The sequence below is a fragment of the Staurois parvus genome, unplaced genomic scaffold (genome assembly GCF_062004578.1).
Source record: "Staurois parvus isolate SC_StPar_1 unplaced genomic scaffold, SC_StPar_1.0 ptg000248l, whole genome shotgun sequence".
NCBI lineage: Eukaryota > Metazoa > Chordata > Amphibia > Anura > Ranidae > Staurois > Staurois parvus.
The window spans coordinates 2,593,646-2,606,169 of record NW_028318044.1 but is presented as its reverse complement, the minus strand read 5'-3'; the positions used below and the strand labels follow the sequence as shown (position 1 = coordinate 2,606,169).

Below are 12,524 nucleotides of genomic sequence, written 5' to 3'. Positions count from 1 at the left end.
TTTCTGAACGCTTTTCTCCTGACAGGAGAAAAGCAGCATTAAAATGTGCTTAAAGCCGCGTTTAGGTGTGTTTAGACTCGTTCAAGGATTTAGGCATTCTCGAGCGCTAAACACGCCTAGCATTAACCACTTGTCTTCCGGAAGATTTACCTCCCTTCCTGACCAGGCCATTTTTTGCTATACGGCGCTGCGTTACTTTAACTGACAATTGCGTTGGCATGCAACACTGTACATAAATGAAATTTATGTCATTTCCCCCACATAGAGCTTTCTTTAGGTGGTATTTGATCACCTCTGCGTTTTTAAATTTTTGGCGCTGTAAACAAAAAAAAAACAACAATTTTGAAAAAAACCCAATATTTTTGACTTTTTACTGTAAAACATATCCAATAACAAAGCAAATTTCTTCATAAATTTAGGCCAAAATGTATTCTGCTGCGTGTCTTTGCAAAAAAAATCTTAATATGTGTAAATTATTTGGTTTACGTGAAAGTTGTAGCGTCTACAAATGGTGGTATATATACTGGAATTTTTGTTGTTTTTATACTAGTAATGGCGGCAATTTACAGCAGGACTGCAGCGGGCATTCTGACACTGGGTGGGAACTGACTAACTGCCACTGACATGCCCAGTGACACTAAGGCTAGGTTCACATCTGTGCTGGTGGTGCCGCTGCCGATCCTCACGAAAATCCGTGCAGCCGCACCACCCGCACAGAGGAATGTGGACCCGTGGGCGGGTGCCATTAGTTCTAATGGCACGCCGCCCGCACTGGAAAACGCAACTGTACTGGGAACCGAGGTTCACGTGCGGGCTGCGTTTTCGTAAGAGGTGCAGGGACTTCTTCCCTGCGTGTCACGGGGCACGGGAGTTCATTCAAATGAATGGGCTCTCGTGCCCACGCAAAACGCAGCCCGCACGGCATATATGTGAACCAGGACTAATACAGTGATCAGTGTTGATAAAAAGCACTAACACTGTACTAATGACACTGGGCAGGAAGGGGTTAACATCTGGGGCGATCAAAAGATTAACAATGTGCTGTATTTTACTAGGGAGACATGCTGTGCAGAGAGATACAAAACAGCATGTCCAACAGCAGATACCTGTGTTGTTTACACACAGCTCTTTCCCCTGTCAGCTTTCGCCGAGTGCCGGTAGGGAATCGCCGGCTGGGACCTGGTGATTGACATCTCTAGATGCCAATAGCGGCGTGGGTAGGCCATCGTGCCCCTACCTGGAAATGCAAATCATGTGTATATATATGTGATTTTTCGCAGCCTTGCCTCCCTGTAGCAGTATTTCTGCTATAGGGCGGAGGGCAAGTGGTTAAGTAGCACTTAAACATGTTTATACTTGTTAGGCATTTTTTATTTCAAACTCCTCTCCTGAGTGCGATTTTTGTGCATTCAGATATCTGCCTCTAAATGCTCCGCCTCTAAATGCCTGTAAATGCCTACGTGTACATGGACACCTAGAGGGGCATTGAAGGACAGGAAAAAAAAGTCAAACCCCTGTAAAATAAGCATTTGCCAGCTGCAGTGTGCATGAGGCCTAAAGCTGAAGTTTAGCTTCATGGTCTATAGCAGGGGTCTGCAACTTTTAAGACATAAAGAGCCACTTGGACCCGTTTCCGAAGGGAAAAAAAAGACTGGGAGCCGCAAAACCATTGCAACATTTAAAACAAATCCGACACTGCATATATTGTTTCTTACCTTAATGCTATATACAGGATCGTGCAGTTAGCTTCATCCCCCATATAGTAATTCATCCCCCCTATAGTAATTCATCCTCCATAGTAATTCATCCCCCATAGTAATTCATCCCCCATATAGTAATTCATCCTCCATATAGTAATTCATCCTCCATAGTAATTCATCCCCCATATAGTAATTCATCCTCCATATAGTAATTCGTCCCCCATAGTAATTCATCCCCCATAGTAATTCATCCCCCATAGTAATTCATCCCCCATATAGTAATTCATCCCCCATAGTAATTAATCCTCCATATAATAATTCATCCCCCATAGTAATTCATCCCCCCTATAGTAATTAATTCCCCATATTGTCTCAATTCACTTACCTTTGCTCCGCGCGTTCCTCTCGCTGTGTTCCCGCGCTGTGTTCCGGTCTTCAGGGCGGACTGTGAGAGGAGTTCGTCACGCTGCCCCGCCTACATCCTGGCTGCCCCGCCTACATCCTGACAGCTAATGTTCCACGCTCCGCGGGCCGGATTAAAAGAGTCCTGACTTTTGAGGCGGCCGCCCGAGAGGAGGGAGGGGAGCGGGCGCCCGGCACACAGAAGAGCCGCATGTGACTTGCGATCCGCGGCTTGCCGACCAATGAAACCCTATTGCCTGTCACCTGGTGGGCAGTGTGCTCCGGAGCCGCAGCAAAGATGAAAAAGAGCCGCATGCGGCTCTGGAGCCGCGGGTTGCCGACACCCGGTCTATAGTTTTAGCGAGCTAACTTGCTTGTCATGTAGGATGTCCCATGTTATGCAGGCAGCTGGATCCTGCAGAAATATTCTGTGGAGAGATGCCTCGTCCTTTTCCTGTCTCTGAACTTCTGGTGCTGTAAATAGCTCTGGGTCTTCTAAGAAACCGTTCCCGACGGGGGGCCTGCTCAACATAGGACATTTTTTTTTTAATTAATACACATTGTTAAGATTTTTCTGTGTATCTCAATCCTACTGATATCCAGCAGACTCTTGTGGCCCCGTCTGTCTACATGCACTCCATTAAGAGCTGCATAGAGTTTGACAGAGAGGGTTTCCTGATGGTGACAACAGTGGACAATGCTTTTGTAATGTGTGTTAAAACGGTAGTTTGTAGTCCCCATTGGAAGCCCTTCTGATGAGCAAAAAGGGGAGAAAGGAACAGAGCTTTGTTACCCTGTAGCTTTAAGTCCCTGAATAAGGATCTTCATGGCAGGATCACCAGGCATTATGTTAATTAAAGTTGCTTACTTAAGATTTCAGTAATTTGGTTAAAATCTAAAGTATCACTAAACGATATCGCTCCAAAAATTATTAATACACTCCAGCTACTTTATGGCCCTCTAATCTACCTTCGTGAAATTGTTTCTTGTTGGGTTTTTCTGCCTCCTTGTGATGTCCTCTGTGAGCTCCTGAACTTCTCCTTTTCCTACTCAGTTCCATTTGTTTGGAACAGCACTATGCACACTAAAAATCCCATAGTTCCAAGAGTATCTTAGAAGCAAACAAGAGAGGGTGGCTGTGCTCCTTTGTACAGTATATGCAGTACAGTGGGACCATAGAGGATAAACATGGCCATCCTCTAACAGGAAGGCACAGCAGCAAAAAAAAAAAAAAAAAAAGAACTGTTGGCATGGGGATGCGCAAAACACCTATGCATCCCTATACAAGTAAAACAAGGCTGTGCACTAGGCACAGATGTAATCTCCCCATGAGGCCTTTTGAATACAGTTGAATAGAATTTTTTTTTAAACCGGAGTTTAATTTTGTTTTTTGTATTTTTTATTTTCCCCCATGACGTCATGTTTAATAAAAATAAAGAACATTACAGCAGGACAAAACATCACATGATAATATTTTTCCAGCTTACATCCATCATAGAAAGCAATCCAAACAAATAGAAAGCAATCCAAACAGTGAAAATTCACTGTTATAGATGAGGACATAGACGGATACAAAATGCAATCAGGAAACTAAGAAATTTCTATCACAATATGTAGGCTATTGAAAACACAGAGATCTCAGCCCTGGAAATATAGCTGTGGCAGTGCATCGAGGTCAGTGGTTAGCAGAGAGATTGTAAACAGCATAAAAAAAAGAACGGAAGGAAGCATAAACAAAAAAAAAAGTTAATAGAAATCCCCGCAAAGGCTTGAATAAATAAGTGTAGCACATGGTGTCTCAGGCTAATTTTGTCACCCATACATGCACACCCAGGGTATGCCTTTGAAAATCATGGTAGTTAATTTCACAAGAAAAGTCCTAAAAGGAGAGAAATAGAAGGGCAAAAAAGATAAAGCAGAAAGGGTGGGAAAAAAAAGGGGGGGTGGGGAAAGGAGGGAATGGCAAAGAGGGAAGCGAATATAGGAGAGGGGTAGAGGGTAAGGGGGGGAGCATCTCAAAGTGTTTTAAAAGAAAATAATTCCTCACTCTTTGCGATGGAGATGTGGGTGGAACAGAACACACCCATAGATCAGGAGTTGTTTTAGGGCCCCTGACCAAGGGGTTCTTTATTTTGGGAGGACTGAAAACACAGAGAGTCAGATAAGGGGAAGTTTACAGGGCAATAATTCCAACACCCTGGGGGACATGCAGAAATATAACAGGGTGGCAATAGGACATATCAAGGAATAAGTCCAGGGGCACAGGGCAGCAATCTAGTACAGGAGGGACCTAGTCCAGAGTCATTAGGCAGCAATCCATGCAGTGAGTAGCAGGCCACAAGCAGGTACAGCGATGGTTAAATCTGTATCACAGGGCAGAGGTCCTTCTCAGACTGGTGGGTCCTCCAGAGGGCTAGGGTCCTGACTGCGGCTTCAGGACCATGCATGTAGCAGTTGTGAGAGATGTTGAGGCACCCTGGCAGGGAAAATTAAGTCTGGAGGGTAGTGGTCCTTCACAAAACCAATGTGGGTCCTTGGAGGGCTGCATGTCCTGGCCTTCAGGATCACACCGGCAGCTGTTGAAGGAAGAGGGGAGAGTACAGTCCCAGTGTCCAGTAAGTCACACAGACCATGTGGAATTACAGGTCCCAGTAGTGCAGAGAGCAAAGCACAGCCCATATAGAACTATCGGCCTCAGCAGTTCTGTGCATCTTCTAGCCTCCTAGTGAGACCTACAGCTATCGGCTCCTCTCTCCATCACAAGTCAAACATTCTGCCTCTTTTCTTTGTTGTCTGGAACTTTTAATGCAGCAAAAATTTTATATCTCTGACCTCCGTTACACCCCTACACTTCCAGTAGTCAGTTCTAATAAATCAGTGATCCACATCTCAGAAATCAGGAGTCCCAACACGCCACAGAGCACCAGAACATACAGTACATTAGAGAGTACACAACAGATAAAGGGCTTTTCCATCAGATAAGCAAGCAAGAGTCCAGATATTGTCATATTCAGTCATTAACTGGAAGTGTTGCCAGCAGGCTCAGGTAGTGTCAGATTTGTGAAACATGTCATGAGCTGTACAGTGAAGGAAATAAGTATTTGATCCCCTGCTGATTTTGAATGTTTGCCCACTCACAAAGAAATGATCGGTCTAAAAATCAAATGGTATGTGTATTGTAACACTGAGAGAGAGAATAGCAACAAAAAATTTCTAAAGAAATGCATGTCTAACAAATGATGACTGATCTGCATGTTCATGAGGGAAATAAGTATTTGATCCCCTATCATTCAGCAGGATTTCTGGCTACCAGGTGTCTTTCATACAGGTAACAAACTGAGATTAGAAGCAGTCTCTTAACCTCCCTGGCGGTATGATTCTTTCCGATTTTTTGTGCTGAAAGCGGTACCATTTTTTTGCATGGAAATATGTAGTTTTTTATTGTAGGCTGTAATTTTTAGGAATAACTCACTGAAATCTGTCCGAACAAGAGTCTAGTAAACATCCCGGATATGATAAAACTTGAAACACTAAATCATAAAATATAATTTAATAAATAATCATAAAAAATAATAATATAATAATAAATTTAATTCAATAATATAATTAAACCAAAAACACTGAAATGTGAAATACAGAGGCAAATTCGCACATCGCTGAGCAAAGTCGCAAAATCGTTTTCAGTGTCTGATGACGAATTTCCCCCACGAATCATTATCACTCAATTCTGCAAGTGGTTCTGATTTACTATCGCTGTTCTCTAGCCGGTCTAAAACCGCTTTTGATGTAAAGGGACGCTTTTTGGACGCCATGGACTTTTCTAAGTTTCCAGGCAGAAAGAACAGTCAAAATGCAGGCAGGACACAGGACAAAGCACTCGGGACAAAATGTATGAGAAATGCATTGAAACAGCAATGACAGCAAAAATGACATTTTTTAAAAATTTCAAATTTCCCGCCGTTCAGGCGCCCGTACGTCCCGACGTCACAGGGACCGGAACATGGAAGCCGGATGCCGGCATCGGGCGGAGGAGACGCTGCAGGGGACACATCGCGGGAGCGAAGGACAAGGTAAGCGCTGCAGGGACCCCCAGAGTAACGCCGCATGGTAAGCCCGAGTGTAGCTCGGGGTTACCGCTCTTGGTATTGAAATTTTACCCCGAGCTACACTCGGGAAAACCGCTAAGGAGGTTAAAGGGAGTGCTGCTAATCTCATTATATACTGTATAAAAGACACCTGTCCTCAGGAGCAATCAAACAATTAGATTCCAAAGTAATGTTACTTTTAAGGGAGAATACCAGCCTCTATTACTTAACATAATATTAAAAAGCGTCAGATTCATTTGTTTAATGCATATAATGGAAATGAATACAGCTACAAGGAAGAATAAGCAGAATCCTACCTATATGTATTATCAGCAGTCTTGGAATCTGCCCTATGTGACCCATTTTTAGCCGACAGCGGGATGAAGCCTGCTGTTGGCTGACGTCACTCAGCGAGTCCAGGCTGGGGATCAATCCTGACTTTAAAGTCGGGATCCACCCCAGAGTCTGAAGCGGCACCTAGCTCAGACTCTCAGCAATCCTCTGAGAGCCTGAGCCACCTGCTCCCTCCCCCTCCACAGCCCAGCGCTCCAGTGAGTGCTGGGGAGGCAGAGCAGACAGCCGTGACTGACAAGGGAGAATGTCACAGCACACCGAGGATCACCAATACGGGTCCAAAAAGTTTTAATGAACGATCACATAGTTACAGCAAGGCAACGTTTTGGAGTCTCGCAGGACCCCTTCATCAGGCATGTGACATGTGGTCACATGCCTGATGAAGGGATCCTGCGAGACTCCAAAACGTTGCCTTGCTGTAACTATGTGATCGTTTATTAAAACTTATTACATGTGGTCACATGCCTGATGAAGGGGTCCTGCGAGACTCCGAAACATTGTCTTGCTGTACCTATGTGATCGTTCATTAAAACTTATTACATGTGGTCACATGCCTGATGAAGGGGTCCTACGAGACTCCGAAACATTGCCTTGCTGTACCTATGTGATCGTTCATTAAAACTTATTACATGTGGTCACATGCCTGATGAAGGGGTCCTGCGAGACTCCGAAACGTCGCCTTGCTGTACCTATGTGATCGTTCATTAAAACTTTTTGGACCCTTATTGGTGATCCTCGGTGTGCTGGTGACATTCTCTCTTGCCGATTCTGTTCGGTTCCAGCCGACGGTCGCTGCAGCACCCACTTATACACACAGCCATTTTTAACACAGGAACGTGTGCGTTTGGATTGTACATTTGCATTCGTGACTGGCAGTCACCGCTCAGGGCGGCTGCGAGGACTCAGCGATTTGCAGTTATTTGATCACTGAGTTCTCATACTTAGAGCCAGCGGGGGACAAATGCAGCATCAGGCCGATGCTGCATCCACCTAGGTAAGTATGATATGGGAATAAATCCATAACCCCTACTTCTCTTTTAAGGTAAGCCATTCACAGAAATGTTTTCACTCCGATTTTTCTTTCCTTTTGCATAGGAGGGTTTAAAAATAAAAACAATAAATGCATGTTCCTGCTGTACATCGAGGCAAATTCAGTCAGTAACAGCAAAGGCCAAAAAGCTAAAGACACAGAGGAGAGCAGTAGACATGGGGCAGCTATGGATTTTTCTCTGAAAGACCTGTATGCTATTCAAGAGATCCAAGCACAGGAGAGTCTCTTCAAATTAATAGTCAAGTAAGTATAAACTGCATATTGCTGCCATTATGGCTCCTTGTGAGTTGACATTAATGATTTGTGTGTCCATTAACCCAATCGCTAGGCATTGACTTTACCGAGCAGAATTTTGTCTGGCAGTGTTAACTTATTAACATTTCTTTTTTAACAATTGCATTTTAACTTTCTGTCATTTACTTATTGAAATTTTCATAATGACTTGACAGACTATTATGTATTTTAAATACAATTCAAAACAGAATGTGAAATACTCCCTAAAAAGCAGTCAAAGGCATTGTAAACCTTCCTGCTTGTGTTCTTCACCTGCATAAGATGTGCATTTATCATGTAGTTTCATGGTGTCGTTTAAATCTTCATTTCAGAAACCTTCACATTCCAGTGTCAGTAGTTTGTTTGGGTTCAAACATGAGGCATGGCACTGCAAGGGTAAAGCATGACCTCTGTCTGTAGTCTGAGAACTGACAAGTCCTGTGAATAAACTACATATCCCACAATCCCCGGGTCTCTCAGTCTTGCACTGGTCCAGTTGAGAGCTTCCCAGTAATTAGATCTGACACAGACACAAACAGACAGAGCATTCACAGACACACAGAAAGCTCACCGGTGCCTCTGAAAGATGTTGTTTTTTTAACATTTTTATTACATTTGTGCTCTCATATTTGTGATGTGACACAGATGGCAAGGCATGCATTAGGCGTAGTGTGACCTGGAACAGAAAGTTCTCTTGTCCCTTTTGGCAAAAAGGGACAAGCTAGGTGAATGAATACATGGACATAGGGGAATTGAGCAGCCTTGACACTACAAACTGCAGCCACAACATATGAGACCATTACCACAAGGTAAGGCAAACAACACAAAGAATACAACTGCATGAATACTGAGATAAAAACAACAAAAAATATTTGAAAGTGTAGAATGTCTTTAGTATTTCATTGGTGGCAGCTCTGCATGTGGCCATTCCCTTGTAAAATGCAAGTTTAGTGTTCTTTTTAGGGTGTTGGGGTTCGTGTACATGGACAGGTAGCGGCATTTTTTATATCTAGTGCAAATTTCCTGCACTTTCCAGCGCATGGGGAGCTGCATGCTTACAAGTGAATGACTGTACGTGAATGTATTCATGTAAATGCCAATGCTTCCTTGCATTGGGGTTTTCGCCCATACGTGTTCGCCATATTTCCTGCACAGTCCCCTCTTCTCTGTGTTGCGCTTCCAGGACAAACTAGAGTGATTCACTGTGCAGGGGCTGACCAATCACAATCAGTCTGGTCCATCCCAGAAGCGCTGCACAGAGAAGAGGGAGAAGAGTGGGGGTTTCAAAGGGGCCACAAGTTGAACTAACACTTTACATACAGTCATGGCCGAAATTGTTGGCACCCTTGATATTTCTCCAGGAAATCATGTATTTCTCACGAAACGTATTGCATTAACACATGTTTTGCTATACACATGTTTATTCCCTTTGTGTGTATTGGGACAAAACAAAAAAAGGGAGGAAAGAAAGCAAATTCGACATAATGTCACACAAACCTCCAAAAATGGGCTGGACAAAAGTATTGGCACCCTTTCACAACTGCGGATAAATAAGAATGTTACAAGCATGTGATGCTCCTGTAAACTCACCTGGGGCAAGTAACAGGTGTGGGCAATATAGAAATCACACCTGAAAGCAGATAAAAAGGAGAGACGTTCACTTAACCTTTGCATTGTGTGTCTGTCTGTGCCACACTAAGCATGGACAACAGAAAGAGGAGACGAGAACTGTCTGAGGACCTGAGAACCAAAATTGTGGCAAAATATCAACAATCTCAAGGTTACAAGTCCATCTCCAGAGAACTAGATTTGCCTTTGTCCACAGTGCGCAACATTATCAAGAAGTTTGCAACCCATGGCACTGTAGCTAATCTCCCTGGTCGTGGACGGATGAGGAAAATTGATGAAAGATTGCAACGCAGAATAGTCCGGATGGTGGATAAGCAGCCCCAAACATGTTCCAAAGACATTCAAGCTGTCCTGCAGGCTCAGGGAGCATCAGTGTCAGCGCGAACTATCCGTCGACATTTAAATGAAATGAAACGCTATGGCAGGAGACCCAGGAGGACCCCACTGCTGACACAGAGACATAAAAAAGCAAGACTACAGTTTGCCAAAATGTACTTGAGTAAGCCAAAAGCCTTCTGGGAAAACGTCTTGTGGACAGATGAGACCAAGATAGAGCTTTTCGGTAAAGCACATCATTCTACTGTTTACCGAAAACGGAATGAGGCCTACAAAGAACAAAACACAGTACCTACGGTAAAATATGGTGGAGGTTCAATGATGTTTTGGGGTTGTTTTGCTGCCTCTGGCACTGGGTGCCTTGACTGTGTGCAAGGCATCATGAAATCTGAGGATTACCAAAGGATTTTGGGTCGCACTGTAGGGCCCAGTGTCAGAAAGCTGGGTTTGCGTCCAAGATCCTGGGTCTTCCAGCAGGACAATGACCCCAAACATACGTCAAAAAGCACTCAGAAATGGATGGCAAAGAAGCGCTGGAGAGTTCTGAAGTGGCCAGCAATGAGCCCAGATCTAAATCCCATTGAACACCTGTGGAGAGATCTTAAAATTGCTGTTGGGAAAAGGTGTCCTTCCAATAAGAGAGACCTGGAGCTGTTTGCAAAGGAAGAGTGGTCCAAAATTCCGGGTGAGAGGTGTCAGAAGCTTATTGATGGTTATAGGAAGCGACTGATTTCAGTTATGTTTTCCAAAGGGTGTGCAACCAAATATTAAGTTAAGGGTGCCAATACTTTTGTCCAGCCCATTTTTGGGGTTTTGTGTGACATTATGTCATATTTGCTTTTCTGCCTCTGTTTTATATTTGTTCCAATACATACAAAGGGAATAAACATGTGTATAGCAAAACATGTGTTAATGCAATACCTTTTTTGTGTGAAATACTTGATTTTCAGGAAAAATATCAAGGGTGCCAACAATTTCGGCCATGACTGTATGATTAATACACAATTTCCAGTTGTAAGTCTGAATGATTAACTTTATTACTTTTGTGATTTTTGTTCTTTAGCTCTCTTTGCCCCATGATATATGGACATGAGGTGAGCCGCAATATTTACATTAACACTATAAACTCGTACTGTAACATATTGTATGCTTTGTCTCTAAAGGGTTGCCTACGCTTCTAGATGATCACAAGAATAAATTCATGTTCATTAATAACTGTGTGTTGTGACTAACATCTCTATTGTCAGATTCAGTCAAGGCCAAATTGTTTTTTCCAGAGGAATTGACAGCTATTAAATGTTCTAGCATTGTATGTATAACTGAAAATTCATACAACCATTTGAATTTAAAAAATAATAATACAAATGAACCAATTGGTATTCTTCTGCATGCCATTTGCTTGATTAACATGCGTTTTTCAGGGTAAAGTAAACCTGATTTAAACCCTTATTTGTGACAACACTGAGAGGGTTCTGCTTTCCCCTATGCTAGTATTGCTTACCTTGTGGTTGTATACCTGAGGCTGGCTATAAAAAGGAATTGAATATGACCTGTAAAAAATTTTAAACTGATCTCCAAGTTTCCTTTAACGTAAAGCATGTGTATATCCAACATTTCATATTCCTGATAAGTGTCTACTGTACCATGTACTTGTATGAAAAAGTTTCCTGTTCTCTTTGTATCGCTTCCTTTGTGTGAATTCCCTGGTATCCCTGCCAGTCCCTCTGCTTTCCTATTATAAACTGACCACAATAGGCATGAGAGCACAGCGTGGTCAGTTTGCTGGCTGTGCTGAGAACACAGCCTGCTGTCCTCCACTGATCAGACTTGATCAGACACGCCCCCCCCGCACAGCCATTCATTGGGAGAATCAGTGTTCTGCTGCTTCTCCTCCCACCAGCTCTCTAAGCTCGTTCTGCATTGCAATACATTCTGTGGAGCCCAGAGGAGACATGCAGGGTCTTTTAGAGTCTCATTAAAGAGAACCTGTCAACAAATATTTATCACATGGGGGACTATTTGTCCCCTATGTGGTGAAAAAAAAAACAGTTAAGCAATAAAGTTTATGAACCTAAACACACGGGTCGGGGGGTGCCTATGCATGAAAACGTTGATTACTATACACGTTACATATTGCTGCGCACACTGGAGTGAGAGCAATAATTCTAGCACAAGACCTCCTCTGTAACACCAAACTGATGACCTATAGGGGGCTATTGAAGCATCGCCTATAGAAAATATAGGGTACTGAAGTTTGTTTCCATTTCACGGGCGCATTTAAGGTTTGACATGTTGAGTATCTATGTACTCGGTGCAATCTCATCTTTTTATATTTTACCAACATTTTGGCTAATTTATTGCGTTTGCCCTAAAATTCACTTTAGTGTGTTTTTTACTGAAATTTTGTGTTTCCTAGACCTTTACTGTAGTACTGTGCGACATTAAAAATTGGTGCTACCACTATTTTATTCTATAGGGTGTCTGCTTTCAGTAAATGTATAATGTTTTGGGGGTTTTCTATAACCTTTTGGCCTAAAACAATTTTTAAAATGTGTGCAAAAAATGCAAGAGCAGCTCTGGCAGCTAAAAAGGTTAAACTGAATGGGTTGGGGAGGATTTACATATATTTTAATTTGTTTGTTTAGACCAGGGGTAGGCAAACTACGGCTCTCTAGCTGTTGTGGAACTACATTT

General features: G+C 42.9%; 1 protein-coding gene across 1 annotated transcript in view; it reads left to right on the top strand.

Moving 5' to 3' along the window:
• Nucleotides 1-12,524, top strand: part of MCM8 (minichromosome maintenance 8 homologous recombination repair factor) — a 101,517-nt gene that overhangs the window by 52,870 nt on the left and 36,123 nt on the right. Inside the window, exons 10-11 of the mRNA XM_089680627.1 lie at nucleotides 7,637-7,835; nucleotides 10,894-10,924. Of these exons, the coding sequence (XP_089536753.1) occupies nucleotides 7,637-7,835; nucleotides 10,894-10,924 (230 nt within the window). The remainder of the gene's footprint in view (nucleotides 1-7,636; nucleotides 7,836-10,893; nucleotides 10,925-12,524) is intronic.